The sequence below is a fragment of the Denticeps clupeoides genome, chromosome 17, assembly GCF_900700375.1.
Source record: "Denticeps clupeoides chromosome 17, fDenClu1.1, whole genome shotgun sequence".
NCBI lineage: Eukaryota > Metazoa > Chordata > Actinopteri > Clupeiformes > Denticipitidae > Denticeps > Denticeps clupeoides.
Genome location: NC_041723.1, coordinates 20,184,661 through 20,211,079, shown reverse-complemented (window position 1 = coordinate 20,211,079; position 26,419 = coordinate 20,184,661). Strand labels below are relative to the sequence as shown.

Here is a 26,419-nt window from a genome sequence, read left to right as displayed (position 1 = left end):
GTTTGTCAAAGATTAACACAAAAAGGGCAAAAACTTTTCTACTGAAAAAGAAACAAAAACCAGTTTTACTGCATGGCCATAAACTCCAGCTAGTTTTACCCCGTGTATACATTCACCGTGTGCTTCCCCAACACAGGAGAACCATATCCTGGGTAATTCCATCCCTGCTCTTTACCAAGCCTTTATCAGACCTGCCCAGCACAGTGGCTCTAGGTGGAGCTGATGTTCACTCACACGCCTTTTCTAAAGCATTTAAACATTAAAAACATCACACACAGTAAACTAGTGAAAAGAAACCACACATTAAATAAAACTACATTAGACTTCCTATAATAACTAGGTTAAAAAGGATCACACACAATGCCAATACACAGGACTAGTTTAGCTTATTGAAAATTGCGATTTTTAGACGTTATGCACCCCACAGCACATTGAGGATTATCCAGAACGGAGAGTAGTACAGCATGGAGAGTCTATCATGTGTTAATATCAAATGCTCAAAAGTGAAACCTGAAAGTTTTATGGAGATCAACAGATTCACCCCCCACCAAAAAGAACACTGACGCACACACTCAAGAGAAGAGGGGAAGGGAAATATAACTTCCTTTCAAATACAGTAGTTACAAAAGTTCTGACGCCATTATGCCAAAATAAAAAGCACAGGGAATCTGCTTTTAAGGATAAGAACACTTAACACTTAAGTCAGCTAATTTCACAGCTATTAGGAAGAGGCCAACAGCATATAGCAGCTTATCTATCATACATTCAAGATAAATGATACAATTTCCTACTTGCCCAGAAGCGAAAACAAACCTCAGATTCTGTTTCCACACAAGACCAGCAGACAGTATATCAGGTCTACACAAGAACGGTAGTTACTTTGCTGAATGGTCTTTGGTGTAGCAATGCATGTAAAGGGAATGAATCTGCTGCCTAAAGTAGAAGGAAATAGACAAAACCCCCAAATAAATCGTCCCCGACGGAATGTATTATACTGAAGTGAAGGGAATGTCAGAGGACTCCCACACCCATTTCATCCAAATTCATATCAGTTTTTGAATGTCTTGAGCTTTTACAAAGACTGAAATGAAGCATAGGCTGTGTATGATATATTATATGATATAAAAAGACTAGTTATTCCAGTCTTTAGTAAAAGGGGTGTGAAATACTGTCTAAGATAAATGCCATACAAAAAAAGGAAAGCAGCAGACACAAACTAAAAATGAAGAAAAATCCAGATCTATAGATTGTACTGCACGTTCATATAAACAGTATCAATACTGTAACTGGATAATACAAATTTATTTGAACAATTTCATTCTATTCAAGATTTCAAATATAAAAAAAAAAAAAAAAAAAAATCATTCCGACCACATCGAAGTGACCGATGACGAATGATCAAAAGAAAGTGAAACCTGCAGATGCAGCATGCAGTAATACAGGAAGTGTTCCTAAAACCAATCATTAGGAAAACATTGGTTGCCAAACTCCAGTGAAGAACTGTTGCTGCCATCTGAGGCAACTCTACATAGCAAACTCATTTTTAAGTTCCAAATGAATACTGAATGAGTCTTGAGCAGTCCAGAGGGAGACCTGGGACAGCCGGTGTCCCTGCGGCTGTTGTGGTTAAGGCACTATGTTGTGAGGGCCCAGGTCAACATGCAGTCACGGTTTTTTTAGTGACCAACCCTTCCTCCATTGACTGGTGCACCCTCTTCTCAGAGGCAGATGAGCATATAGGTGTAGTCTTGGTAAAGAAAGGTAGGTTATAATGAGATGTCTTGTGAAGGCAACAGACAAGTGTTTACCTGTTTTGCCATGGTTTGGTATTTTTGCCAATGTAAAAAAGGGAGATCTGGTGATTTTACTTTTGCTGTATCAAACGTGCAAAAACACACACTTTCATACGCTTCTATTTTCTGCTCATTGTAAAGCTGAATTTCATCCATTTCATTAAAAAAAAAAAAAAGCTCAGAAGTTCCCCCCACAAGGCTTTATTCCATCTTTGCTCCTGCGGAACTGGAAGCCAGGCGGGTGAGTGGCAGCGAGGGGGTGGGGTGACGGTGGCAGCCTGGGACCCAGGCTCAGATGTAGGGGTACTGGCTGAGTTTGGTGGGGCTGAGCGGGAACCCTGCGTAGGAGGGTGAGGCCACGTAGGAGGGCGGGGCAAAGAGAGGTTTGAATTGGCTTTGATGCGGGTGGAGGCTGGTGAGGGGGTGCACGGCGAGTTGGTTGTGAGGGTTGGGGTGGAGGAGGCCGTAGGGTGCTGGCGGCAGGATGGCGGCCCGCGACTGGCAGGACGAGGCCAAGAGGTGGGCCACGGGACCAGAGGCGGGAGCTGGGGGAAGGTGGTAGGAGACCAGGGCGGGCGGCGGAGGAGCCACGGTGTGCGTGGGGCTGCCGTGGGCTGCCAGGGGAAAGTTGTGGCTGTGGTGCACGGTGGGCGGGATGTAGGCCTGCGGCCGCAGTGGGATGTAGTTGCTGTTCCACTCCTTGTGGCAGGAGCCATAATGCTGGACCTGCAGGAGAACGACGGTCAAATTAACGTAACAGGCAACGTGTGGCACAGGCCAAGTGGGCGGTGAACGGAACTCTCTCCCACTTTTCCCACATCCGTTGATGGCACAGACCAACCAGACATGTTGAATAGTGTCCCGGTGTTGCTCCGGCACACGAGTAAATTGACTGTCCAGCAACCACAAATGTAAACTGCTACCCAAAAAAAGTACAAATGATTCTTCTAATACACCAACCAACTGCGGCTGGATGGACGTGTGGATCTGACCTGGCTGAAGCCCAGCTGCTGCTGTGGGGGCAGGAGGGGCGTGGAGAGATGGTTCAGTAGTGCGGGGCCGCAGCGCCCTCTGGACTGGCACGAGGATTCTGAAAACGACAAAGATAGGTTTCATTTTTTTTTATTCTTTCCTCCATGATATTTCATGACAATCTTATTAAATTTCAGTTTAACAGAAACCAGTAAAGTTTTCTAGAACATGAAAGACAAGTTGTGTGCAGAACACAATTTGTGCTTTCTGGATCAAGAAATAAAAAAATAATAATAATAATGGGATGAGACGTCAGAAATTCACCTCTTAGAAAGTGATGTGCACTCCACATTGACAATAGCAGAACCTGCCACTGAGAACTGGTCGTGTCAAGAGAACAGAGCGAAATGCATATAAAGCCTCTATATTGCCACAGACCCTCATAGTAAAAGCGATCCTCCTCATGTCTGGGCCTTTTCTAAAATGCACCGCTGGTAAGGAAGGGGAGGATTGGGGGACAGACTGCCAACTCAGGGCTGCAAGAGGGCATGATGAGGGCAGGGATGTGATGCAATATTACTTTATAGCATGTTCTGGAACACCACAGGAGGACAAAAGAGTACTGGTAATAAACACAACAATCACACAAGTGAGAGTGAAAACAATAACCAGGGAGATACAAGACAGACCAAAAAGTAAAGAAAAGAGGAATTTGTCCACTCAACACTTTGGGAATGTTGCGCACGGAGACATATTGAAACCGGCGCACGTTACCCATAATCACCTGCGATGGCCTCTGGGACCAACTATTGTGTGGTAAGCTCGTGGCTCTCCCCTATGACCTGCAAGGCAGACAGGGGCAGTGAAGATGCTGTGGGGAAAAGACACCCTGATCCACGGGAAGCACCTCGAAAATGGCAGCATTGCTCTACAACCAAGAAAAAGTCCAACTGGAAAGACAGACTGAATGCGGTTCAGGGCTAACAGGTGAGGTGAAGATTCCGTGCCACAGCACACCGTTAAAACTGGGGTGACTATTCAGCAGTATGTTAAAGAGACGCATGTGGTGTTTACCTAGGTGGCCCATCCGCTCATACAGAATGGAGTTGTTGTTCTGTACCCTCATAGGCGGGACCACCACCGTTCTGACCGGGGCCTTGCTGTTCCGCTGCATACCATAGCCCGTGTGGTTGGAGCGTCTCTCTCTGTGCTGGTTGGCCAGGTATGGGGGCTCTGCATAGGGGCTGGAGCTGCACCCGAGAGAGGAGTCTGAGGTGGGGGAGCCGTCCACCGTCTCACAACCGCTCTCATGCCCGTCATCCTCTGACATGCTGTAAAAACGAAATAAAGAAATAAATCTCAAAACCAAGACAAAAAAAAAAAAAACTACCAGGTACTGAAGTGAAGTGATTGTCATTGTGATGCACAGCACATGGTGACAACGAAATGTGTCCTCTGCATTTAACCCATCACCCTGAGTGAGCAGTGGGCAGCCATGACAGGCGCCCGGGGAGCAGTGTGTGGGGACGGTGCTTTGCTCAGTGGCACCTCAGTGGCACCTTGGCGGATCGGGACCACTAGGCCACTACTGCCCCTGGATTGGATTGCCTCAAAATACTCTTCAAAAAGGAACTTTTGGTACATTTGCTGATCAATTCTAATATTGGTATCACAGCAAAGCAGGATGTTGGTTGACTGGTGAGCGACATAAAATTTGATAAAAATTTGATAACTAATAATGTATTGAATATTTGGACAGGATTTCCAAGATGAAAAAAAAGACTATCCTTAATACTTGTTATGAATTACGAAATTCCTTTTAGACTTTCTACTCTTTGGATTGGCATATGTTTGGCCCAAGACGAGCCAAAAAAAGAAATAATGTTAAAAGAGTTTAACTAACCAAAAACAAACCTTCATTCAAGACCTTCCTCTTTAGAGAATATTTAGATGAACTTGTAACCTTCTTATTGTCTGACTTCTGTATAGAAACTACAACAGAGTGAATAAAAAGATTGTATTCATAGTTGGGGGTCCTGATGACTTCATCGATGGTAACATGAAAGCACGTTCTAAGTTACTCTGGATAAGGGCGTCTGCCATATGCCTTAAATGAAAATGTAAACCCTCTGTATATCAGTATCATTTCTAATTGAAGGTGATTGTGGCGTCACACATGTGCCTGGGTTGCATTTGAAAGAATCTATTTTATTTTTTAAAAATTGGGCGCAAGTGACAAAGTCTGCATCAAAGTCTGCATGTAGGGTGGTAGTAGCCTAGTGGGTAACACACTTGCCTATGAACCAGAAGACCCGGGTTCGAATCCCACTTACTACCATTGTGTCCCTGAGCAAGACACTTAACCCTAAATTGCTCCAGGGAGACTGTCCCTGTAATACTGATTGTAAGTCGCTCTGGATAAGGGCGTCTGATAAATGCTGTAAATGTATCGCATAGCAGAGAAAGCCGTTTCCAGGATTTATATCCCCACAGGACTGTTTTAGTCTGAAACATGCAGTCACATTCACCACTTATCATCCAGTACACTTCCAGTCCATTTTCATACTGTCCTTTCATCTCATTTACTTTTTATCTAAATCTTTTTCTGATTAATTAACATGGGCCATGTTGACTCGCTGACAACTACAACTTTTATAGTATGCTTGAGCAATTTGGAGCTTCATTGTCCCACCCTTCTGGCCCCGCATTTGTCTCCTACGCTTTAGAAACCTCTTTTTCTCCATTTTGTACCTGTTGTTTCTCTTTTGAGGCTCGGGGCTGGAGTGTGCAGAGTTGGAGGAACTGCTGCTCAGGCTGCTGTCGGGGCTGCTGAGGGAGCAGACACGCTGCATGTTCAGAGTGCCCTCACATGCTTCACACTTTGTGCTGCCGGAACATCTGTATACGTACACGCACAAGTTACATCTTGCTTTTGTCATTATTTAAGACAGAGGCGGGGTTTCTTAAGTGCCATGAATGTTCTTACTTGCTCAGAGAGCACCCCTGTGTGCCTTCCTCCTCCTCTTCCTCCTCGTAGGGGTCGCTGCTTATGCTGATCACGCTGCCAGTGGGACTGGGCGAGTCACCAATGATAGAAGATCGCCTCTGCGTCTCCTTTTGCTGATGGGCCCCCGTCATTTGCCCGTCGGCCTCCTGGCCCACCCAGCAGCAGCTCGCATCCTCAGCTTCTGGGTCCTGATCTGCCTCTGAGCCTGCCTCCAACTCTGCAAGATTGGCCCTCTGCCTTGAGCCAAGCTCTGCCTCGGGGCTCCTGCCCTGGTCCATTTTTGGAGAGCGGCACATGGCGGCCTGAGAATCAGCTCTGTGGGACACGTTCACGCTCCTGCAGAGAAAACCAGGTGAAGTCCCGCTATTAACTGCCATGACATACAGCAGGTCTGGTCCACAAATACTGTAAATGCTGTACAGTGAGTACTACAGGAGTACTACAGGGAGAAGATAAAGACTGCAAGACTCAGTGGGTGGCCCCTTCAACAAAACCAACAGTAGTTTTATTAATTAAACTCCGGGGGTAGAGCTGTGCTAACAGATAACCAATGGGGGGGGTAACAACAGGTTGTGATGTTTAGTTCAGTGTTTTAAATGGTAGTATGTGCACGTCAAATACATGTGAGGAATGTGTAAGAAACACTTTCGAGTTTTTTTTGTTAAATAGATAGGACATGGAGTCACCTTGGCAAAGTTCTACAATAAAGGATATGCTGGCAAGTGTAAGAAATTAAGATTCAGTTTATTACGTACATTTGACCTGATGACAGCAGAAACCAAAACAAATCTAGTCCTGACTGCTACACCCCAGTACAAAACCAGGAGGATGATGATGATGATGACGAAGGCACACCTGTTTGGACATGGCTTATTCCTCTTATTGGTAGCAGACTGAGGCCAGGCGACATGTGCAATGCCTATATTCACTGGATGGTGAGCAGTAACTGCCATCTGGTTTGTTAACAGAGGCTGGGGCATCATGGCACTGTAATGGTTGCTGTGTGGTTGTACTTTCCTGAAACAAATAAAAGGAAATAAGGTGATGTCCATATGACAACATATAAGCCCAACCTCCCATCAGACCTATAAAAAATGTCACACCTACAACAAGGGTGGATAACACAATCTGCTGCAGCAGCTGGGCTAATAGTGAAAAATAATCCTGAGCATGAACTTTATTCCATGTCCGGGAGGCAGCGGCGGAGCCAGAAAATTTGCAGTGACGTGGCCAGGATGGATCTGTGATCATTTTGGGGTGGCATACACAAAGTGCAGAAGCCTGCTCCTGGTTACTGGAGCTTCTGGCAACAGCTTTCAATGGGGTTTTTTTTGTCACAAACCACCTCCTGTATCCCATCCCAGTGATTTTTACGGCTTACGGCTCACATTTCCAGTATGGGAAACACAAAATCCATTCACAGGTGGCGCGGCTGCTGGATTGGTGTCTTTTTGGCCCGCCCCCCTTGCCTATCTCTGATTGCACCTCTTAGATATACTGTTAGATAACTGGATGTGCCTGTTTTTTTAATTAATTTTCTTCCACAGCCATATTTGCCTGAATTCTATCAGCCCTGACCTCAAAGCAACCACATCCTGTTTATCAAAGCCCATTTACATACAGTTTTATATGAGCAAATAGAATTCAGTTTGAAGGCAGTTAAGCACCGGCATAATCTTATATTTTAATGTTTAAAGCCGTGAGGTACATACCCCCAGTCTCCAAGTCTCTGTGGATCTGATGTTAATGTGGCAGGAGGAGGGGGCACCTGCTGCCAGGCTGGCACCAGGATCTGAGGGGTCCTGTTGGACCACGGCTGCTACAGAAAAGATTATATTAGGCCATGAGGACATGAGATTTTGAAGCAACAGACACAGTGAACTGCAATCCAACCATATATCTGAAGTGAAAGTAATTGTCCTTGTGAAACACAGCACAGCACACTGTGCACACAATGAAATGTGTCCTCTGCTTTTAATCATCTCCCTTAGTGAGCAGTGGGCAGACATGAAAGGTGCTCAGGGAGCAGTGTGTGGGGACGGTACTTTGCACCTTGGCATAATAGCATAAGGCACTCCATGTTCCATGTTTATACCACATTATTGTCTGAACGAACCTGTGCAATGACGCCTGGGTGTATGGGTAGTGGCTGAATAGCTGAGGCCTGTGTGACCAGGGGAATGGAGCTCTCCATCCTGACTGGGTAAGGAGCTGACTGGCTGGGGTTTGATGGGATGCCTAGAGAAGATCAAACAGTTATAGGAGAAAGCAAATGTAATTAAAATGAAGTGTTGTAATATAGCTAATTTATACCAGAAATCTGGAACTACTTGTAGACACAACTACTGGCAGATCAATAGTAGATTATATGAATTAAATAATCAGGACCTGGCAAGTCTCATGAGCCCAAACAAACCTTGAAGGGTTGGAGGGCAGAGGATGAGGGCCTGCTGGAAGGCATCACTGCAGCCAAACTGAGCACTTCCTGCCTGGATGGCAGGAATCCCAGGATGAAGCACAGATGGAGCAGATGGAGCAAGGGGCTAGAGAGAGGTGTAGAGTTGGAGAGATGACTGATCTATCTGATCCAATCTCACTATACTGAAATTTACAACCAATAATTATGCATGACTTAAAGAAATGGTAGCTACTACTTGAAGAATACACCCATCCATACTTTCAATCCTTTGAGAATGCAAAGAACTGGCTGTTTTGGTATAGGTGTGTGATCTGGCCAAAACAAATCTCTTAAAATATTAAAAAAAGTTATAACTAAAGCACAAACGACAAAAGGTCCGCCCTATGCCAGTGAGTAATAAAATTCTCATGCTGCTGGCAACCCTTTAACAAAGCCTGGCAGACTCATACACCGTATTTAAACACTTTCCAAAAGGATATTAATTGCTTTTAGTTTATCACATTGTAAATGTGGACAATTTGCACAAAGTAGACCTAGTGCATAAAAAATGGTGGGAATTGACAATTTCATTATTTACACTGCATAATTATTATTCATTTTGGGGGAAGAAAAAAAAAACCTAGATATCCATAAATCATATGCATATGTATAAAATGTATCTTTCCATTCATCTTTCCTTCAGTTATGTAAAGTGTGCCAGTTCCAAAAGCCCCACACCATGATGTTCCCACCTCCAAACTTCACTGTTGTTATTGGTGTTATGGGGGTGATATGCAGAGCATTTTGGCTAGTTTATGGATTATTGGCCAAACCAAAGCTGCTCATTGAAATCTTTAGTAGTTTAGAAATTCTTCTGTAACCAATGCAAACCATAGTTTGCAACAATAAGGTTTAGATGTCTTTGGTTTTAGTCATTATGAGATGTTTCTTATGAGACACCTTTTTATAGGACCAAACAAGTTGATGCTAATTTGCAGGACTGCATTCTAATTACAGATGTGGTTCAGATGATATCATGACCTTCCAAACTTGCACCTTCCTTTCTTCATGTGTTTCTTCATTATTTTTTAACTATGGTATCTTTGCATGTGTGGACTGCATGGGTTGTTACTGACATCTGGTGAGAGTAATCGGTCAAATTGGAGACATGTTCAACGTGTAGTATATAAATGCTCTCCCTCCTTGTATACGAGGCTTCATTTCTATTCATGTGTACAATATAACATGATCATACCATCCACCCATTATCTACCAGTACTGCTACAAAAGGAAAACATGCAATTCCTCCTAAATGCCAGTAGGTGGTATTCTGACCTCACTACAACAGCAGATCAGCGTTTAACTAATGTTTATTCTGTTTTGGATGTTGGTCAAAGATTACAGTGCATGTGATCTTACCTGTGTGTGAACTGAAGCCATTTTATTGAAGGCTACCCCCATGTTAGTGGTATTAGGTAATGTGATGTGTCTCATGTAAGGAGCTTGGTTGCGATTGAGGGAATCATACACATTGGACCGGGACTGAAAGACATCCATAATGTTGAAGCATGCCTTCACACTAGAGAGAAAAGGTAGAACATTACACATTATTCAACCAGTGCAGATGAATAATTAATCTCCTTTTTGTGACAGAAGAGCTCTGGCTCTGGTTGACGTACTGGTTGCTGTGGGGGTAGTCAAAGAGGTGTTGCATAGTGACAAATGGGTGTGAGAGGGAATCGGCCGGGGTGATCCTTTTATCTGCATCGATCTGTAGCATGGCCTTCAGCAGACTGACAAACTCCCGTCGGTCAGACTTCTCTGAAAGCAGGTCAGCCCCCTCCATACTCAATACCATGTTGACCTGCAGGGAGGACAGATGGATGCTTTAGGACTCCTCAATCCCATTAACTAAAAGCACAGCAGGTAATGGCAAAAAATAGAGGGGTGAAGAGTTACACCCAACCGGTGCCAATCACTCTAGATGAACTGCACAACCAACCCCTTTCCCCGTATATACTAATACCCGGAGAAAATTACAAATTCAGTAGGCTGGAGAGTATGCTGAAAACAACATTTCACATTTTAAGTCAACTCATGGTCATGTCTTACAGGACAATCCTTGTTTCCAGCTAAAGTGGACCCAGCTGAGCTGTTAGCAGACTTACATGTCCAATATCTTCCAGGCAGCTGAAGATGTATTTCCTGGCCTCTTTAGACTTCATGCTCGTCTCAGACTCATGCTCTTCAGTAGTCTACCAAAGGAAACACAGGAACACTATGTACATGGTGCATGCTAAAATATTGTATTTAATGTACTAGATATGTAATATAGTGACAGAAAAGGTGTGTGTGTGTGTATATGTAAGTATTTTAGATGGACCTTCAGTCTCCAAGGTGCATATAGCAATTCAGACTCTTTGCGGAAGAAACGGGATGTTTTGGTCCCAGCATTCAACAGGTGCTCTCCAGGCAGACCTTGCGTTTGGGAAATGTAGCGAATCTGGACACACGTGCAGAAAAACACAAGGAAAAGTACTGTTAAAAAAAGATCAGAATTATTCCCACTAAAAACTGTAGAAATAAAACATTCTGATATATCTGTGGAATTTGAGGCTGTAACTTCTGTCCACATGTCTCGCAGTCACCTCACATTCTCTCTAGCTACCTACAGGCAACTTAAAGGCCAGCCACAATTACAGAAAAGCACAGAATTAAACATACAGTGAGTATGGAAAGTATTCAGACCCCCTTACATTTTTCACTCTTCTTCATTGATTTTAGCAAATGGCAACAAAGTTGTTTTTTTCCTCATTAATATACACACAGCATCCCATATTGACATTTTTGTACTCAGACCATTTGCTCAGTATTTAGTAGAACATTTACATTTATATTTATGGCATTTATCAGACGCCCTTATCCAGAGCGACTTACAATCAGTAGTAACAGGGACAGTCCCCCCTGGAGCAACTTAGGGTTAAGTGTCTTGCTCAGGGACACAATGGTAGTAAGTGGGATTCGAACCCAGGTCTTCTGGTTCATAGGCGAGTGTGTTACCCACTAGGCTACTACCACCCTTTAGTAGAAGCAGCCTTTTTGGGAACAAGTTTTTCACACCTGGATTTGGGGTTCCTTTGCTATTCCTCTCTGCAGATCCTCACCAATTCTGGCAGGTTGGAAAGTAAATGTTGGTTTGCTGGGCTGAGTTGTGAAGCCACTCCTTCATTATTTTAGCTGTGTGCTTAGGGTCTAGGGAGAAGGTTTGTCCAGAATATCCCTCGAACACCTTTCCCTCGATTGCAACTAGTCGTCCTGTCCCTGCAGCCACCACCATGCTTCCCTGTTGGGACTGTACTGGACAGGTGATGAGCAGTGCCTGGTTTTCTTCACACGTACTGCTTCGAATTAAGACCAAAAAGTTCTGTCCTGGTCCCATCAGACCAGAGAATTATCTTGGTGTCCTTCAGGAGTTTAGCAAACTCCATGTACTAAATATATGAGTGACACAGCAAAGGGTCTGAACACTTAGGACCATGCGATATTTCAGCTTTTCTTTGCTAATAAATAAGGAGTCACTAAGATGATGGTTAAATGCAGAGAACACATTTCATTGTGTCAGCATGTGTTGTGCTGCGGTGCATCACAATGACAATCACTTCATTTCACACTATACACACACAGTTTGTTCTTGCGATGGCCTTAGGGTAATATGTTAAAAGCGCTGGAGGCGTGGTCAGGCCGCCAGTGCAAGATCTAAGACAGGCGATGACGGTCAGCCCTGACCAAGTCCCTCCTCCCCTTTCTCCCAGTACATCTACAAGTTGGACGAGCCAGCCTCTCCCTGATCTGAAAAGGCAGAGTTCCTAATGGTTTGGACACATTTCAGCAGCATGATTAGGTTGCCACAACATTACACAAACACAGTGAGCACGTCAGAGCGAGAACCTGCTGACTGTGCACGCCAAGGCGCCGCTGGCCGGGGGAGTTCATGTGAAGGAGAGGGAAGGGGGGTGGATGAATGTGAGCGCGTTATAACTGCAATCGGCCTTAAAGAGTTCAACTATACTGTCAACGAGTCAATAAAAAGCAGACAGAAGAACGGCCGCACTGCTGCGAGAGGAGAAACTTCTGTCTAATATCAGGAGCAGGATTCCCTTAGATCCTTCAAGGGCTTGTTGTGTTCCCAGGACAACGTTCTTCATTTCTGATCCAATCATGCACCCATGTTAACTTAATCCGCACCGACTTGACACAGGGTAAAACCACCCTGGTGTCCTTCAATCTTGAGGATACAAAAGGACATGGTGTGCAGATGTTGCTGTGTCCTGTCTTACCTGGTCATACTCCAGAGCCCCCGGGTAAAGTGGCCAGCCCAGGAACAGCTCAGCCATCACACAGCCCAGGGACCACATGTCGATAGCCTCACTGAACCGCAAGCCGAGGATGATCTCTGGAGCTCTGAAAAAAAGACAAAGGAGAACATAGTGAATGTCCTGCTTGGTAGTGGAGCACCCGGCTGAACCATAGACTTCCCCAGTGGCAAAGCCAACCACTGACACGATCACCATGAAAGCTGCATGGGCAGCATGGACGCTCTAATTAACCATGACAAAAGGAAGAAAGAATACTTGTTAAAGGCTACATGTACATGGGGCTGGGCAATTATACAATCTTGATTGAGCTGAATTTTATTGTAATCATAATAAGATTAGCCGATTTTTGCCTCGGAAATTCTCGAGGTCTCTGGCACATTGATAGCAGCTGCCTGAAAGGAGCATGCATGCGAGACAATACAATGTGCATTGTGCACTTGAAGAAAGTGTGAAGACGATCTGCTTGTGTATGTAGATATGTTCAGGAATATGAAAACAGAACATACAGTACCACATGATGGTGTTCAGCTGGCAAAAAGCGAAAAGAGGAGGGTGCGATAGCCGTTTCATATGTTAATAAGCTGTTTATTATCTCAGGTGTCTTCGCGTTCAGTCTGGCAATATCAAAAAAGCTTGTGACAAGAAAAAAAATCGTTTAATACGGCAAAGTATATTGTTATCAATTAGTTTCCATATCGCCCAGCCCTGCCTGGACATAGAAGAGATTTTAAAGCCTGCGCTGTCGTTCCATCTTCAGCGTAAAAAGGTTTCAGCTTTAAATGCTAATGAGGAGGCCTACAGAGGTGAGGGGGCATTCACCAACCACAATGTTTGGCACAGATAGGAAGTAGTGTCGCCATTTTTTCTGGATCCAATCACCAAGCCGCTGCAAGGCTTCGCACGTCTGGAAGCCATGACAGTTGGTGGAGATCATGTTCTAGCCACCACAGGACCAGACAGGCCAGGGGAACTGGTATTAATGCCAAGTAATCTCACAGTCACATGTTCAGGTCAGGGGACCTGACAGCCTCGTGCAACCAAATGTGAATACACGGTGTCATACACGGTGTGATATGCAGTGAAATGCTTTAGCGACCGCTACAGACCACAGTATTGCAAATATTGCAATCATAACCATAACAATATTACACGTATGTTTTTAACAACACGAGGGCAATTAAACCAAAGGCTGAATTATGTTTCAAGTGACGTTACTCCAAGGCATGAAATTCAGGAGGAGGGCAGGAAGAAGAGTAGTGAGGATCTGCTGCCCACGTTTCATGTAGGTTCCGCTGCTCTAATCATTCGAACCAAGAAAAGGAAAAGCAGCAACACCTCACATGTAAACGTCAAAAATGAAATCAGTACAAAATGGCATTTTTTATTACAAGGTTGGTAGGTTTGGTTTCTTTTTCATGAATAGCAGGACGCTATGCTGTGTGACAAGCTCCCACGAGAGCTCGCCCCACACTGAACACACAGTCACCCGCAGGGACACCACCGAGCCAAAGAGACAGAACAAACGTGAGCATTTGGCTCATATACACAGCTATCCCATTTACTTCATTTTACACAGTACATGCAGTAAGAGCCTAAATGCAGTTTAAGTTGAATAATTAATAGTAATAAGAGACTTTTAAAATGTTTTTTTGCTAAAGCAGCTGGAAAAGGAAACAAAGTGAACAAAGCAGTTTCTGAGAGTGGACAGCACAAGAGAATATCTTTATGCACATTTGGTGAAAAACATCAGCGATGTATTTAAAGGAGGGCAGGTTTAAAGTGTAATGGCTACCACTGAAGGAGAAGACTGATTATAACTCCAGATCATAAGTCGCTCTGGATAACGGCATCTGAAAAGTCTGTCAATGTAAAGAAGAGGCGTGGCTCAGGTAGCTCCAGATAACTGCAATCTAGACACTGGGCCTAAGTCCGCACATTACAGACCAGCCTCTGTAGTATTGAAAACAGAACAGAGTAGCATCCTTGGAATCCGTGTAGAGTTTGAAATTTCAGTATCGTGACACGCCTACCACAGTGTCTCTTACTGCTAATTAGAAATGTTACCAATCTCCTTTATGCAGTTCCCCTTGCACACACACACACACAACCGTGAGCTAGAGGGACATGAGACAGGGGAGGAGAGTATTAGGACGCTAAGCTCGATCCATCCTCCCACAAAAACAAATGGCACACGTGGACACCCCAGCACAGCACACAAAGGCATTTTTCATCATAGCGGGAGAACAGAATGAGTATGGGGGGGCTTCAGCTGCCACAGACCCCCCTTGTCAAAGCCTGCAGTAGCAAACCAGCTTCACCTTATCTAACGTTCATCTGCCTGGCACCACCTGCTCAAGATTACCTCTGGTAGATAAGGCCCAGCTGACACGTTCTGCAATTAGAAGCTGCAGAAAACTGCAGGCTTTGGAATATTTCGAGTTTTAATATTATATATGAATATATAATTCATATGTATCTGAATAAACAGCAATGTAGATTAAAATAACTTGGACCAAGAAAGACTTTGAATTCTTTTCCTTTTGTTAGAGGTGCCTGAATGCAGAACAAGCTTCTCCCCAGCACTGTCAGTTGGTGGTGGCCTTGTAGTAAGAGAAGCCCCAGATTGATGGCACAGAAGGGTACGAAACCTGTAACACTATCCCACCATATCGACAGTGAAGGAAAAGCACAGAGGAAGCCAGTATTTGATCATGTTTCACGCACAAAAGAGACTTGTCATCAAGGTTTCGGGTGTACAGGACTGTACAAACTGAAAAGGAAGTATGTCTATACAGCTGCGATGAAGCCAGTCAAGGATGCGCAGTCCCATCAGAAACTATATTTTAAATTGAAAAGAAAAGGCTGACGTTCTCTCTTGGTCTAGCATTAAAGGAGAACTAGACAACTCTCTTCACCCTCATGGAAGCTAACAGGACAGTGACATTTAAAATCTCTCCAATTACTCTTCAAATCTGCAAGAAAAATGTGTAGAAAAGCTACAGTCTAGAGACTGCGATATCTTTGAAGAGCAAACAATGTCACACTTTGTTCACATAAATATGCCTCCTGTGAGCAAAAACTCACAGAATTACATTTAAATTTCCTCAAAAACTACTAAGTGTTTTTGAAGTAACTTAGTCAGTTAGCTTATACTTTATTTATACAGTACAGGCTAAAAGTCTGGACACCTTCTCATTCAACGTGTTTTCTTTATCTTCGTGACCATTTACGTTGGTAGATTCTCACTGAAGGCATCAAAACTATGAATGAACACATGTGGAGTTATGCACTTAACAAAAAGTGGAGACCTGACCTCCACAGTCACCGGACCTGAACCCAATCCAGATGGTTTGGGGTGAGCTGGACCAACAAGTGCTAAACACCTCTGGGAACTCCTTCAAGACTGTTGGAGAAGCTCTTGAAGCTCATCGAGAGAATTACAAGAGTGTGCAAAGCAGTAATCAGAGCAAAGAAACTAGAATATTAAACCTTTGGCCTCTACTGTACATCACAACTATAAAAAAAAAATAAAAAAAAACATTTTAGAACAGAGTAGGCCAGTGCATTGAAATGAGTGAGTTAAGCTTATGAAATACAGGACATAGAACATGGCTGACACATTTGTATATTTTAATATTTCAAAGCATAAAGTCATCTGCATGACACGTACACATTAACATCACCTGCAAAGCAAGTAAGAGGGGCCTAGAACTGAAACCCACATACAGCAAAAACGTGCTTCAATCAGCATGCAGTCTGAGAAACACACACAAGAGATATGTTGTGCATATCACCAGTATGCTGACATGTGTAACCACCAAGAACATCTGCTCAGGAAACCCTGATCCAGAATAAAGCAACATAAGGTGATTAAAGATCAATTATAGGACTTTAAACTTAGCCATGAAAACAGAGATGTTATAACCCAGAGGGAGGAAAAGGGGAAGTAAAGCCAGTGGTTTTTAAGCTAAGCAGGTAAATATAGAAAATCCTTACTATGAAATCACATCCATTAAAATCTAATATTTAATAGCATATATAATATGTAACAGCAACGTCATTGAGTGAGGTCAATTCATAAACGTTTTTCATTTTACAAACAGGCTTAGACAAGACTGCTTTGACCTATGACCTGTGCTGAGCCCCACGCCGGTACAGTTGCTGAATTAATTGTATGGGTTTTTAACTATTTTTGACATACATAAAACCAGGTACTTTTCCAGAGATCCCTGCTCGAAAATAGCCTACAAAAAACATTTACCAGGGTCCAAGGCGGTTTGAACAGGATAAGCTATTGAAGAAATGCCTGACTAAAACTATAAAAGTACCCCAAGTGGCCAATGCGTACAAAATTTGGCAGGTGCCCTAGAAGCAGATCTGAACTAGCTTTAGCTATTTCTGACCATGTGTCCAACTTGGCAGGCAGCGCGTTATGAAAAATGTAAATGATTTGATAATATTTGCCTTGGAACTGTTCTGATACCGCAAATTTGACGTTTTCCAAAAGGAAGCATCAAAATGTTTTTCCTGTATGACCACAGAGGGAATATTTGATTAAACAGACACTCTCTCCAGCAAACAATGGGATTTTATATGCAGTATGTAAGTTCCCATAGACTAAGATCACTATGCCTTTACACTATTTGGGGAAGCCCAGATGATGACGTCATGGCTTTGGAAGCATCTGATAGGTTAACTGACACCACTTGTGTTGATTGGAGGCACATCTCTGGATGTATTTAAAGGAACAGAGAATTGTGGACCTCCACAAGACAGGTTCATCCTTGGGAGCAATTTCCAGATGCCAGAAGGCGCCATGTTCATCTGTTCAAACAATTATACACAAGTATAAACAACATGGGAATGTCCAGCCATCATACCAGCCAGGAAGGAAACGGCTCCAAGAGATGAGCCTGTTCTGGTGCGGAATGTGCCTATCAATCCCAGAACAAAAGCAAAAGACCTTGAGAAGATGCTGTCTGAATCTGGTAAGAGTGCATCACTATCCCCAGTAAAACAAGTCCTGTACAGACATGCGCTGAAAGGCTACTCAGCGAGGAAAAAGCCATTACTCCATAAGCGACATAAAAAAAGACTGATTACACTTCGCAAATACACAAAGAGACATGTCCTGTGGTCTGGCGAAACAAAAAGTGAACTGTTTGGCCATAATGACCATAGTCATATTTGGAGGGAAAAGGGGGAAGCCTTCAAGCATGAGAGCACCATCCCAACTGTGAAATACGGAGGTGGAGGATGGGGTGCACTTTACAAACTAGATCATGAAGAAAGAACAGTATGTTGAAAAATTGAAGCAGCATCTCAAGAAACGAGCCAGGAAGTTAAAGCTTAGGTGCAAATGGGTCTTCCAAATGGACAATGACCCTAAGCATACTGCAAAATTGGTTACAAAGTGGCTTAAGGACAACAAAGTCAATGTTTTGTTAAATGTCAATGTCATCTTTAATCTTTTTGTGCTTTTTGGTAGTGGCAACCCCCTTATTGACTTTGCTTCCCTAGCCAATTGAGAAAAAACATTGATTACAAGCCTAGGTGTAAAAATGGACTCAACTCTGAAAATTGATGCACAGGGTAACAATATTGTAATTTCATGCTTTTGGTGCCTGGCCAAACTAAAGCCAGTCATTTCTAAACAAATTCTGGAAACAGTGATTCACACTTTCATTACGTCCCGCCTTGACTTCATTGCTTTTGGGGATCAGCCAGACATCGCCTTCAATTAGTGCATTTTGTCACTGGTACAAACAGGCGAGATCACATAACCCCAATCTTCACTGGCTCTCTGCCTGTTTTAGAGTTAGACTTAAAATTATTTTATTTGTTTTATATAAATAGCTGAATGGCTCGGCTCCAGCCTATTTATCAGACCAACTCCATACATAGACTCCACCTAGTTCTCCCAGGTCTTCAGACCAAAGACTTTTGTCTGTTCCTAGGTCACATTACAAGCTCAGAGGTGACAGGGCCACCTTTGCAGTGGCCGCCCCACATCAATTCAATGACCTACCAATCAGTGCCAGGTAGGCGCCATCTATCACTGTGTTGGTGGTTCTTATACGGTTTTCTTATGCAGTGTTTTATGTGGTTTTACTCTTTAACCATGTTGTCTTAAATGTTTTCAGTTGTATTTGACCTCTTCTTTAATTCAAATTGCTGGATGTTCTTTTTATTCATTATTTTTAATTAACTTTTGTTCCATGTCGTTCCGGTCCCCGGTAATTTAATTGTATTTTAACGTAAAGCACTTTGGTCAGCTCCTCTGTTGTGTTAAAGTGCTTTATAAATAAATATGGTACGGTATGAACTTGATTATCATTTCTGCCGGACTATCTGCTGCTGCCTGTTGCTGAAAGGCAGCGGGGAGATGGGACACTGGGCCCGTCTTGAGTTTTGATAAGCGATAAAACGGAAGCCTCCTACCTGACAGAAGTTGTAGTTGTTTTTACCAGGCTAGATATCAGGTCTTCTGCCTTTACATGAACTAAACCCAGCCACGAAGGATGCACACGAGAGGGTCCAAAGCCCTGGTAAATCAGCAGGGGCATCCGGCATAATACCTTTGCCAGGTCAGTTGTGTGGAAATCCAGACTGGATCTGCTGTCCCATAATGGAAGCAGATGAAGAAAGATGACTCTTCTACATTAACCCAATTTGAGAAATTGATTCATTATTTGTCAGTTGCTCAGGTCATTTTAAACCAAGGGCAGGTCACGTAGCAGCCAGTAAATGAGGAGAAAGGAATGAGAATTGGGAGCGTGGAGGAAAACGCTAAATACTCGTGTAACTGTCTGAATTGACAGAGCAGCTTTGTAAATAGACATGGATGAAATCCATGGAAACCAAAACAGCGTCCCGATCTAACCTGATGTCAGGATTGCTTCCCAGAAGTCTGCATCTGCCAAATTCACAAAAACCACAAATCGTGTTTGTCCTATATAATAACAACAACAAGCAACATTCACACCCGCCACGCCTACTGCATCCAAACTTGTTCGGCGGCGTACTGCCTTCAGTCATGCTAAATACAGGCACTCAGACACTGACCGCTATTTCCAACCTCTCCTCCATCTTGTTTTCAGTGCCCGCTTTGATGCTCTGTTTCTACTGGTTGTGTGTCAACGTGTCACAACGTGCAGCAGATACAGTTCAACTACATTCAACTTGAATGGCAATGTCTGAATGGCTGCAGCCTGGGATGAAATAAAAGGTTGAAATGCCCGTCTGGGACGCGAGAAGACAACACCAACACATACCTGTAATACCGTGACTGCAAGTACGTGGAACAGACGGCCTTGGACACAGGGCTGGCAGAGCCAAAGTCGATAACTTTGACCCTGTAGGGCTGCTGCACTGGGTCCACCAGCATGATGTTCTCCGGCTTGAGGTCGGCATGGATTAGGTTCAGGCTTTTGAGCTTCTTCAGTGCCGTTGCCACCTGCTGCATGATTGGTCGGATCACTTTGAGCGGCAGAGGGCTGAACTTGTTTTGCTTGAGGAAGTCGTACAGGTTCTGTCCCAGCATCTCGAACACCAGGCACGTGTGGTTGTGGTGCTGGAAACACTCGAAGGCCCGCACCAGGTTGTGCTCCTCTGCATTCTCGCCACTCAGCCGTGCCAGGATGCCAACCTCAATCTGGCCCTGGCGTGCATATGACGGGTGGTTCTTCAGGATCTTGATGGCCACAATTTCGTTGGTACCCTGCTTCCAGCATTTCACTACCTGTCCAAAAGTGCCCCGGCCGAGGAACTCCAACACCTCGTAGGAATTTTTCATAGAGCACAGCACCTCGTGCTGAACCAGCCGGTAATCCCCATCCCCAGTCCCCATCACCACTCCTGTCCCAGTTCCACCATCGCTTGAGGCCACCACCCCTACCGTAGTCCCAACATTATTTTGCAACATGGCAGGTAGTGTGGAATGATCCTCTACAATCTGCATGGCGCTCTGACTGTTCTCCAAAGACTTCCTCTTAAACCCACATGGCAGGAGCTCTTCACCCTCCTGCTCCTCCTGACATCCAGCCCCTCCTTCTCCACCACTTCTGCAGCTGTTCCGGCCACGGTCTCCTCCTTTCGTACCTACAACCACGTTCCCTGTTTGGTTGTCATTGGGGTGACCCTTCTGCTTGATGGCAAGGTCTGGGGAGGTGACGGAATTGTGCCACAGCTCAGGTCCAGCTCCTGGCAGTTTACCGGAGCAAAGTGCTGCAAAGTTCCGTCCTACATGGGTCCTGAAATTTCCGGACTGTTTAATCTCAGGAGAATAGATGGTTTTGGAAGGACAAGCACTACCTGGGTTAACTCCAATCAAATACATCCATGGGGTCTTCTCACTGTATGCACAATGTACAGGTTTAACGCCGAGTTTCTTCACACCGCAAAAGGCACTTGTCTGGCTTTGATAAACATGTGATGGGTAGGCCAAAACCTGCGAGGCCATACCTGAAAGACAAGAAAGGAAAAATGTTTATGCCAGTCACCTGCTCACCGTGTCATATTTTTAATGGTAAATAATGTTATTTGTTCCTGTGCTTGGTGTACTATTTCATGTCAGTCTGGCTGCCAATGAGTGCTTCTGGAGATGTTCATGGCATTAATAACTTGCCAGGGTTTAAAATAAATAAATAAATAAATAAATAGAACCATTTTAGGGTTCACACACATGCTGGGTCGGCTGGAGACTGGAGTTGCAGGGATTAACCGATCTGATGATCAAGTACAGTGTGAAACATTGTGGTTAAATGCACAATCGAGACTTCCCATTGTGCAAAAAAATAACTCATATCCAAATACATAGAAAAGTACCCCAAACGGATCATGGCAGAAGAAATTCTTACGAATACCACATTTTCACCTAGAGCTGCACGATTAATCTAATCGCAATCGTAATCGCGATGTCAGTCTGTGCGATTACATGAATGCAAGAAGCTGTGATTTAAATGATTAGTACATGGATTGGATCAGCAACATATCCGATCCATTCTCTATATCCATATCCGAGCTGACTGAAGTCTCACTTCAGTCAGATGTGACATGTTTGGTCACATGACTTTCGATTCGGTTCAATGGAGACCTCAGATTCGTGACTGGTTAGACGTCGCATGACGAGCTGCATCGTACGTCAATGTCGCCACCATATTGCGATAGGCTCTGCTGTGGAGTGAAGCTAGGCTAATGCATTCCTGTGTTCAAGTCAGCCTCCAAACCACGTTTTGGTTAAACGTAAGAACTATAATTCGGGATTTTATAATGGCCAAATATAATCAAAACAGTTGTTTAGCCTTACCAGGGTTTGTCGTTCGACAGTAATGTAAAGAGATTTTTGTGATTTAATTTTGTAGAATATTGTATGAAAGCACTGGGCATTTCAAGTTGTTATAAGTAGTTTGTATGTTTCACTTCGAAATTAAACATTTCTCTATTAGTAATTTGTATGCGACTTTTCATTGATATACAAGCAAGTGTCCTTTATCATATCGCAATATGTCTTTTTCCCCAAATCGTGCAGCCCTATTTTCACCTAAAAACTATGTGATTATGGAGTGGGTGGGAGAAAAAAAATAAGATGCAAAATGACAAATCACATTTAAATCACTGTTCAAAGTTGCTTGGGCATTTACGGTTTGCTTCACATGTAAATATGTGCATTTCATGCAAAGATTTCACAATATTACACATTCTTCTATTACACACATTTGACCTATGAACAAATCAAATAAATAAATATTGAGGAGACCTTAAATACAAAAAGTTGTGGCAATTTGCATAATGAACTGGAACCATGATAATAAAAGCCTGTTTTGAATCAGCTGATTTGCTGGCTGACTGGCTCGTGCTAGTTTCTCTCTTTCTAATACGAGTTATTGACTGTAAGTGGTCGTCACATACTGTACGTTCTTACAAAAGAGATTAATAAAAAATACTTTGTGTTTTATTCCTCTCGAATCTTAGCACCGTAATTTTTGCATATATTGCATATGCAAGTGGTCTGGATTCAGCACTGACCGCCTCTTCGCCATCGCGACTACGCGTTTAAATTGCGTACGTGTAGTGGGCTGCAGCGGACAGAAATGTGAATTATACACAATTCCGCGCTTTACACCGGATTCCATGATTCAGTCCGCGTTGCGGAAATCAGAAGGCCCTACATATGTTGGCTTTAAACTGAAAAGTAAGATGTGTAAAGTTAGCATAGCGGTGCCAAGTTAGGGCGATCAGATGTCCAAATGGCTCTTTGAGTGATCAAGGTTGGTGACCCCGGAAATAGATACGCTTCTGAACCAACTTCACACTTCCAGTTCAACCTACATCCACCAAACTTAGTACACATGTGTGAACTCGAGATAAACTCATTCGTAACTCACACCAATTATCTAAATTGCACAGAAAAAAAACATCATATTCAGCGTTCCACGTGTCTTCATTATTATTTCTGTCTTGGATGGCACTGCCTTTGAGAGGCCTTTAAAACCACCAATAAAGAAGTCTGGTGGTTGCTCTCCCTCTCAGTAAACAGGGCTTAGGAGGCTGAGGGATCAGACTGCTTCTCTGATGTCCATATTTGTCTGGTTAGCATCATCTTTAGGTATGTGGTTGTGCCAAGATCAGTTTATCACTACTTGAACTTTAATTTCATGAGTTACTTACGTAGTGATGGGCAATATGAAGATTGTGAAGACGAGCATATATAGATAGATAGAATTGTCTGTGCAGACTACATTATACATTTTCCCCCCTGATGTGCAGTTCTCACCCCCCCACAATGTTGGGTTCTGAGTGTAGCGGGACGCGATGGCGGCTGCGGAAAGTGAAAATGTAACGGATGTGATATGAAACTGGAAACTGGCTTTTACCAAAAACATAAAGAACAAACAGTTGATTGAGACAACAGTCAGCAGAGAAAAGGTTAGCGCGTCAGCTGGAAAAATGACGAACCTTTTCAACTACTTAAAGAGACAACTTCCTAAACAGCATGTCCAGAGTTTAGCGGCTACACCACAGGCAACGCCACCAGCAGGTACCGGTACGAAACAACACACTGACACAGTGCAGTTATCGGCAAATATTTAGTTCAAATACAAACTGTTGAAAAGTTCCAGGAATAGTTTAAGATAGATAAGAGTTGCTGTTTTTATTATTTAAGTATGGCTTGAAAGTATTGGTTTTTAATCTTGGCAAAATTGCACAAAAGTAAAAATTGATCAGAAAGGTTTTTTGGCCTAAATGCTGGTTTGTTCTTTTGTTCTTTTTTTTTTTACAAAAGAAATAGATTGGTTGTACTCTTAAGTAACTTGAACAATATTATTTTAAAAATCCATAGTTACAAGTCAATGTTAAAAAAAAAAGTCTGATATGTTATTTTTTTTAAATCCCCCCCCATACTTCTGTGACCGAATCAGGCTGACAGGTTTCATTAACACGCGTGACGTGACTTGGAATGACTGGAGGGTTAAACCTATGCAGATGGTGCAGCTCTGATCAGCTAGCTGTAAACAGTGGTATGCTGGCATACTTTGTGGCACAAGTCATAACAAGATGACAGGTGTGGCTGGAGAATTGTGTCCTGAGCTTTCCCACACTAACAACAGCTCTGGTTCACTTTACACCAGGGACAAAAATCCTCATCATGAAATCATTGAACAATTAAAGAGTCATTGTGGAAATGCAAAATGTGGAATTTACATCACTCAACTGGGTTATACAGCACTGTTATAACAAGCAGATATAAATCAATATTTTAGACCATAAAAACAAGATTCGCTAAAAACATGCCAGTTCAATAGAGGGTCTCTGAATACTAAGCATGAAGTTTACTTCCTGTCCAAACGGCTGAGAATCGCAATGATACTCAACAGCTACATTCCAGAAGCCCAATTAAAGCAGCGCTGCTGGGACATAAACCCATAAGGAGTGGGCAAGACACCAAATCAGGAGCTACACATATCTACATTTCATCAAAAGGACCACAGTGGTCCAGCCTGTTCTAGCATCTCCTCAATGACACCAGCTTGCCAACACATTTCAGGACACATTCAGCTGCAAAGGCTGCCTTTACCAGCCCAGTCCAGTCCTACCATGACATGCTTTAAAAGAAGGACACCAGCAATACAGCAGCAAATGGTCCTGGAGGAATCAGGACTGAGAAAGCACCTGTTGCTTGTGAAAGTGCTTCAACAGCTTAACAGCAGCTGAGAACCTAAACTGTTCTAACAGATGTTCTTCAGCAGATGGATGAACGTATAGCTAAAAGAGGAAACCCTGGCATTGTAAAACGACCCAATTCCCTGGATGAATATGTATGCCAGGAGACTTGTTTACATCTGAAGTCGCCATTAAAATAAGCAGCTGGATCCAGTCACTTCCGGGTACGAGTGAGATGAAGTGCGCAGTGTGGAGCTACAACACACCATCACTAGTACACGGCAGTCCAGAGAAAGGTGGGGAGAAGACGCACACTTTTTACCCAGGTCAACATGCGCCATACAGTAAGAGCGTAACGTCATCTGAAATAAAGGGACGTGTTACGCATAAACGTGGACAGAAGCGAGTACTAAACGCCACACCAGGTCGGGGAATGCAGACCATCTTCATACAAAACACGACATGACTGTCGCCTAACTTTGGCTGGCTAACAAACAACATTTCACAATGTTCACCCGGAACCCGGTAGATAATGAAAGTGAATAGAATTTAAAAGGGAACAAAAAAATGCATCCCATTACCGACGTGCCAAACGTTAGAAGAGCGAAGTTCGGACCTTTTGGCTGATAATGATCTGGAAAGCTAACGACTTAGCCTCCCGGCTAACAGTGCTGGTAAATACAGGAACCAGCCGTAACTTCCTGACTTTTCTGGGTTTTTTTTACTGCTGTTGTGAATAATGATATGGGTTGATGCAGAAAATAAACTTTTTTTTCTCTGGCGTCGTACAGAAACGCCCAGAATGTTCGTTCTACCAGAGTTAGCCCCGTAGCTCACAGAACTTCAGGAAGACTCATGCTAAGCAGCTAGCTGCTAAACCAGCATCACGGGTCCTAACTCCCCGACAGAAAGTCCACACGTACCTTCACATACATGGAAAATAGCGTGGGTCCAGTGCTTCTCCGAGCATGTTATGGAGTTAGTGTGCGCCCACACCATGCCCGGGACGCCAGCGCTGCTGCTGCCATCTTGTCCTCCTGGTCACACGGGGAGACGTCGCTGTCGACGAGCCGTCGCCGCTCTCCCACATCTCTTCACCTCCGTTTAACTCGCTTCTCCGACCGTGAACAGGGCGCCTAAAGAAGCGCCCCGTGGGCGAACAGGCCCATCGTTTTTATCTTTGCAAAAAGGCCGAGAGTACAAACAGCGATCGACTGGGTCGCCTACTAAGTGTCCCCTGCAGCTCGCTTGGCGTTGCCTGGCTGCCTGGCTAGAAAGAGAGATCGAAAGATACAAGTTCCACCCATCACTTGTTTCCACTCCTGCCCACGTACGATGCACCAACCATAACATGTACCAAACGTCCCGTGGACGAATAAAAAACTTAATCCGATACGAATATTACTAAACCACACAGTTCTTATTTGGAGGGGCAATTTTTACACTAATCTAAGACCAGCCCGTGTCACAGAACTAAGCCGATATCAGAAGAAAAGTCACATTTCCATCAGTAACTTTAGTGCAAAGCATAATGTTTCATATTTCATCTAATCGATACCTGTAATTCTTCTTTAAAATGCAAAATCCAGTAGCGACATTTAATTGATGTCATCTGAATGCCAACCGAACAGTGTGGGAATTAAGAGTTGCGATCAGGCGAGAAGGCAACAGGTGAAGTGTCCTCACCCCCAGTGTCCGACCACGCTCCTTA

At 43.7% G+C, this 26,419-nt stretch overlaps 1 protein-coding gene across 8 annotated transcripts in view; it reads right to left on the bottom strand.

Moving 5' to 3' along the window:
- Positions 1-26,419, bottom strand: part of hipk3a (homeodomain interacting protein kinase 3a) — a 27,307-nt gene extending 888 nt beyond the window's left edge. The window contains exons 1-18 of one of the 8 annotated variants that reach the window (XM_028957317.1): positions 26,267-26,419; positions 25,632-25,978; positions 19,821-21,009; positions 12,508-12,631; positions 10,554-10,673; positions 10,339-10,425; positions 9,850-10,034; positions 9,590-9,749; positions 8,189-8,315; positions 7,889-8,010; positions 7,485-7,591; positions 6,628-6,789; positions 5,752-6,108; positions 5,517-5,663; positions 3,840-4,096; positions 3,550-3,607; positions 2,786-2,883; positions 1-2,519 (exon numbers count right to left, since the gene is read on the bottom strand). The exon at positions 1-2,519 is cut by the window's left edge and continues 888 nt beyond it. In XM_028957317.1, coding sequence (XP_028813150.1) covers positions 1,972-2,519; positions 2,786-2,883; positions 3,550-3,607; positions 3,840-4,096; positions 5,517-5,663; positions 5,752-6,108; positions 6,628-6,789; positions 7,485-7,591; positions 7,889-8,010; positions 8,189-8,315; positions 9,590-9,749; positions 9,850-10,034; positions 10,339-10,425; positions 10,554-10,673; positions 12,508-12,631; positions 19,821-21,009; positions 25,632-25,707 — 3,924 coding nt within the window. In that variant the 5' untranslated portion in view covers positions 25,708-25,978; positions 26,267-26,419 and the 3' untranslated portion in view covers positions 1-1,971. Of the gene's footprint in view, positions 2,884-3,549; positions 3,608-3,839; positions 4,097-5,516; positions 5,664-5,751; positions 6,109-6,627; positions 6,790-7,484; positions 7,592-7,888; positions 8,011-8,188; positions 8,316-9,589; positions 9,750-9,849; positions 10,035-10,338; positions 10,426-10,553; positions 10,674-12,507; positions 12,632-19,820; positions 21,010-25,631; positions 25,979-26,266 lie in introns of all 8 variants that reach the window. The other 7 variants (XM_028957311.1, XM_028957318.1, XM_028957314.1 and 4 more) reach the window with 7 other exon arrangements.